Source organism: Austrofundulus limnaeus, unplaced genomic scaffold (genome assembly GCF_001266775.1).
Source record: "Austrofundulus limnaeus strain Quisiro unplaced genomic scaffold, Austrofundulus_limnaeus-1.0 Scaffold129, whole genome shotgun sequence".
In the NCBI taxonomy this organism is placed as follows: Eukaryota; Metazoa; Chordata; class Actinopteri; order Cyprinodontiformes; family Rivulidae; genus Austrofundulus; species Austrofundulus limnaeus.
This window is the reverse complement of record NW_013952531.1, coordinates 542,015-547,723: the sequence shown is the minus strand read 5'-3', so window position 1 is coordinate 547,723 and position 5,709 is coordinate 542,015. Positions and strand designations below refer to the sequence as shown.

Genomic DNA, 5,709 nt, shown 5'->3' with positions numbered 1-5,709 from the left:
GTGTGTGTGTGTGTGTGTGTGTGTGTGTGTGTGTGTGTGTGTGTGTGTGTGTGTGTGAGATAATAGATTCATCATTCACACCTTCCAGTAAAAACAGGGAGGTGGGACTCGGCCGGAAAGCAAACGTTTCTCATTAGTTTGAGCCAAAACCCTACATTCCAGTGCTGAGATAGAGAAAGGAGCTCCATTGTTTGACACTAATCCCGACATCAGAATGGGGACAGGGCCTGAAGATAAAGAACCTTTTCATCCCGCGTGGCTAGCTCCTTGTAAACGGACAGGTTCAGACAGAAAACGCACCTGAAAACCTGGCTCCTCATCTTTCCCTCTTTGAAACAGGACAACTGTCCGTTCGTGTACAACCCCCGGCAGTACGACTATGACCGCGATGATGTGGGCGACCGCTGTGACAACTGTCCTTACAACAGCAACCCGGACCAGACCGACACAGACAACAACGGGGAGGGAGATGCATGCGCCGTGGACATCGATGGAGATGGTAAGCTAAAAAGACTCTCAAATGTTGCGTCTGTTGTGAAGTGATCACCACTACAATCGATGCTGTCTTTTCAGGAATCCTGAACGAGAGGGACAACTGTCCTTATGTATACAATGTTGACCAGAAGGACACAGATCTGGACGGGGTGGGAGACATGTGCGATAACTGTCCTCTGGAGCATAATCCCGATCAGGTGTGTGGACACTCACACTCATACACCCCTGCCCATTTCCTTCCGCCTCACCCAACAACAATAATCCACATTCAGCTGCCGGTCTTTCTCCAGCTCAGCATATATCTGTCTTTCAATTGAGACAGAGCCTCGGTGATTAGCCCTGTGTAGCTGTCTAAGCCTTATCACGCCATGTAATGGTGGAGCAAATCCTGCATGCAGCTCAAGGGCACATTAGTTCAATAAGGCGTGGTGGGGGGGCTAAGGGGTCTTTTCAATAGCCCATTGACGTTAGCTGGCTAATGTGAGGAAAGAGGCCCTAGGCTGGATTTTACAGAGGAATGGGCTGGCCCTGGGGTGTGTGCATGTCCCTTCGACCCAGCACAGGCCCGCTCAGTCCACCTGTGCCACACAACACTGAGAAACAGGAATGTGTGGAACAACGAGAAACAGGAGAGAGTCTGGTAGGGGACGGGTACATCAAAGGCTAAAAGTGGATGCACATGTTTAATATTGTGAAAAGGKTTTTAAAATGAGGAATTCTGCGTTTTCAACTCCTCCTTGCACCTACTCTTTGTGCAGCAAAGACCTGCTKGGTAGCACTGCAGAAACCGGAGCTCAAACTGGAAAAAAACAAAAGTTAGAAAAGCAACAGTCTTGTGAAGTTTTAATTAGGCCTTAAAGAAAGCATCCTGCTTTAAAATCCTTCTTTTCCCCATTTAAAATCATTCAGTTAAAGTTTATATAAAGTAGACTTGCAATGTCATACTTTTCACTCCTAAAGACTCCAAGTACACAACAAGTGAATTTTGTCTCCTTTAATTTGGATTTGTCTTATTTGCAGTTGGATTCAGATGATGACCGCGTGGGAGACAAGTGTGATAGCAACCAGGACATCGATGAGGACGGACACCAGAACAATCTGGACAACTGTCCCTACATCCCCAACGCCAACCAGGCGGACCACGACAAAGATGGCAAGGGAGATGCCTGTGACCACGATGACGACAACGATGGCATCCCCGATGAAAGAGACAACTGCAGACTGGCCTTCAACCCTGACCAGCTGGACTCCGATGGTCAGAAAAGTCTCAAACACATCTTAGAGAGCGTCAATACTGCTTCGGTATTCATGAATTTGTGTTTCAGGGGATGGCCGTGGGGATGCTTGCATGTACGATTTCGACAAAGACAACGTGCCCGATATCTACGACGTGTGTCCTGAGAACTTCGACATCAGCCAGACAGACTTCCGCAAGTTCCAGATGGTTCCTCTGGATCCAAAAGGCACCTCCCAGATTGATCCCAACTGGGTGGTTCGCCACCAGGGCAAGGAGCTGGTTCAGACTGTCAACTGTGATCCTGGCATTGCTGTTGGTAAGCAAACAGAATGCACTGCGCTTTGCAAGTTTTATGAGAACAGAACAAAAGCTGTATTTCACTCAAACTGTCAAACAAACTCGTAAAGTGTTGCTTCATGCAAAATTGGCATCAGGAGCATTTTTATGAAGTGGCAAGCCCTACTATGCAGAGAAATGGCACTAATTTAGATACTGTTTTTATTTGTCACCTGCTACTAGCTGCTTTACATGAGGTTATATGCTGCAGTCAAGATGAACTCCTGGTGCTCAGTGTGGAAATAGAAAACAAAATAAAGATGAAAGTTTTAATTCTGATCTCAGATAAAGTTCAGGTTAAAGTCGAGATTAGGTTAAAACCAAACAACTTATTCACATGCTTCTCAAATGACTGGAAAATGCAGAGTTTTGAAAAGATCTTCTAACCCATTTTCCAGGGGAGTATACCCCTGAACCCCCCTAGAACTGCTCAGTCCACAGCTGCTCATCAACAAACAGGTGTTCCTCATGATGTCAGCAGATATTCTGTTTCAAATGAACTATATTGTTAACTATTTGAATTGGTAAACTGGTTTCTAAAGATAAAWCCTATTTAACTTGGTGAACGTGTGTGAATTGGTGGTAAGACTTAGAGGCTCCACCTGAAATCTTGCCTGGGGCACCAGATAAGCTCAGGTCAGACCCRGATTTACAATCTCCTTTGTCTCGTTTTGTTTTCCACAGGTTACCACGAGTTCAACGCCGTGGACTTCAGCGGGACTTTCTTCATCAACACAGAGAGGGACGACGATTACGCCGGCTTCGTGTTCGGGTACCAGTCCAGCTCCAGGTTCTACGTAGTGATGTGGAAGCAGATCACGCAAACCTACTGGTCCAGTAAACCCACCAAAGCCCAGGGCTACTCAGGCCTGTCCATCAAAGTGGTGAACTCTACCACTGGCCCCGGAGAGCACCTGAGGAACGCCCTCTGGCACACAGGCAACACCCCAGGACAGGTGTGCTACGTTTGGATCAGTCTGTGAGAGACTCAGATWTGTAAATTAGGAGAGTGTGAACCGGTTTAACTCACTGATCCTTATGTTGGCAGGTCCGCACTCTGTGGCACGACCCAAAGAATGTTGGATGGAAAGACTTCACCGCCTACAGGTGGCATCTGATCCACAGGCCGAGAACAGGGCTGATCAGGTGGGCAGAGAAAATTAACAAACCTCCACAAATATATTATTTTTGCAAAGCTGACTTTAAAAAGGAAWMATGATTAGTTGTAACATTRCACTTTATWTAATAAACATATATTTTAACTGTAAAATAAGACTGTAAAAATACTGTATAGTTTTTATAATTTTTAAACTAAAAGTTAAAAAATATATTACACGGATGGAGCCATATTATTTACACACAAAGCATTCTGGGTAAATGACGACGTGGATAGGTCCTCGATGTGAGGCTGCCAGCGAGCTATATCCACCCTGAAGGTTAATCTTGGACAATATCTGATGATCGACTCTTTTAAATGAAACCAGAGAGCGTTGACAGAGAGGAGAAGGTAGAAATGACTCAGCCTGGAACTGAAAATATGGATGGAGGACCTCAGTTTAGYTTGTTTGTTGCACTAGCACTGATCTAACACATAAGGCAATATAGCGTCGGCGCTAGCACAAAGGCTAACAGGCTAAGCTGAGGTTGTTCTTCCATGAAGCAGCTCTGTTGTCCTCCATCCATATTTTCAGTTCCAGGCTGAGTCATTTCTACCTTCTCCTCTCTGTCAACGCTCTCTGGTTTCATTTAAAAGAGTCGATCATCAGATATTGTCCAAGATTAACCTTCAGGGTGGATATAGCTCGCTAGCAGCCTCGCACCGAGGACCTATCCACGTCATCATTTACCCAGAATGCTTTGCGTGTAAATAAAATGGCCCTGTCCGTGCTAAAATATGTTTTTAAAAATTTACAAAACTAAACATCCTACAGTATTTTTACAGTCTTTATTTTACAGTTAAAATAAATGTTTATCAAATAAAGTCTAATGTTACAAATAATCAGGGATCTGTTTAACAGACACAAATGATAAATGCACTGTTTTTGCCGTTAAATAGATTTTGTTGTGTTTTAATTGAATCTCTCCTGGTGCTGTGTAGATATCTTTATATTCTGTTTGGGTCTGATTTTTCAACCKGTTCAGTTTATTTTATGACATCTTTAAGTTAGTTTGTAAATAAAAAGATTCTGCGCAGCTATATAGTCGTAAACCCCTCTATAAAASTAGAATGGACYGCTCTGGAAGCTGGAGGGGGGCGGGGTGTGAAGCTTCTTGTTTTGATTTAAAGAGGCAGCCTCAAAACGAGTTGATCTGAGACACAGCTCAGAAAAGGGGCGGGGCTTGTGGAGTTGCAATAAGGAGGAAATCAGACTAAAGCGTTGCAGTTCCACTTTATGAAGAGCCAGCTGAAGGGTTTAAATGTGCTGAAGGATTTAGCTCATCAGTTCTAACGTGTCCCTCCACAGAGTTGTGATGTACGAGGGGAAAAAGATCATGGCAGATTCTGGAACCATTTATGATAAGACGTACGCAGGCGGCAGGCTGGGTCTGTTTGTCTTCTCACAAGAGATGGTATACTTCTCAGACCTCAAATATGAATGTAGAGGTGAGTATCTTTTACAGTTTTTGAATTCACCATCACTCATTAGGCCTAAATCCTTACACTGTGTCTCYTCTTCTCACAGATGCTTAAACAGACGGGTGGAATCTCTGAGGAACGCACCTTTTTAATGTTTTTTTTTTATAAAGAACTTCTTTTTTCTCCTGCGACGTTCAGAGGTCTGATTTAATCTCAGTGTTGCTTTTTTCCTGTGGCTGGCAGTCAGCTGGCTGCCAGTTGAGGAGCAGGGATGAAGATTGCAAAAACAAACAAAAAAAAAAACCTTTAGCTTTGCAAGATGGACTCAGACATGTTTTCACTCCGGCTCTGCTTCCACTCAGTGAAAGACCTCGTTCAGTTTTGTGCAGGAACTCCTCCTCATAGAAAACTCTGCACTTCCAAGCCTTTACATCTCTCTCTGTGCTTTATCCCACTTCTTCAGCGTTTCAAATCCCAAAGATAAAAAACTCTTTTCAATCCCAAAACCAGCCATAAAACAGTTTTTGAACAATGCAACTCGTAAAATGAAGACACTTTTTTTTTTAGGATTTTGTTGTTGTTGTTGGAAGTGGGTTGGCTCGAGGAAACACTGTGTGAGTCTGTGTTTCAGCATGTTGTGTGTGGCTGACTGAGCGTGAACGGAGAAAGAAAGTTCTTTATCTACCTAAGAGTCTCTATTGAGTAGAGAAATTGCATTTCTAGTTTACGTAGAAGTTTTGTGAGATTTGTTTTTGTCAGATTTTTGACTCTCAGGATCAGATGGAAGTGATGATCTTTTTTACATCAAACCAATAAAAAGAAAAAAAAATCAGGATTATTTTTTCACTAAATTGCCACAGAGTCCCTCCACTTTTTTCCACTGAAGAAATGTATCCACCTTTTGGAGGATGTCGAGATAAAATGATGTAAATACATTTAATTTATTGACTCCTGTCTACAGTGTAGGCAGTGAAACAAAGAAACATTTGGTACTTTCAAAAGTAACAAATCCTTATGATATTGTCTTTGTTACTGTCAAACTGATTGACAATGAGGTAAAATC

At 43.2% G+C, this 5,709-nt stretch overlaps 1 protein-coding gene across 1 annotated transcript in view; it reads left to right on the top strand.

Annotated features, from left to right (window-relative positions):
• Positions 1-5,709, top strand: part of thbs1b (thrombospondin 1b) — a gene marked incomplete at its 3' end in the record, with an annotated part of 13,668 nt that extends 7,959 nt beyond the window's left edge. Inside the window, 8 exon segments of the mRNA XM_014015433.1 lie at positions 340-499; positions 574-692; positions 1,516-1,750; positions 1,821-2,048; positions 2,753-3,024; positions 3,117-3,214; positions 4,534-4,673; positions 4,753-5,709. Of these exon segments, the coding sequence (XP_013870887.1) occupies positions 340-499; positions 574-692; positions 1,516-1,750; positions 1,821-2,048; positions 2,753-3,024; positions 3,117-3,214; positions 4,534-4,673; positions 4,753-4,760 (1,260 nt within the window).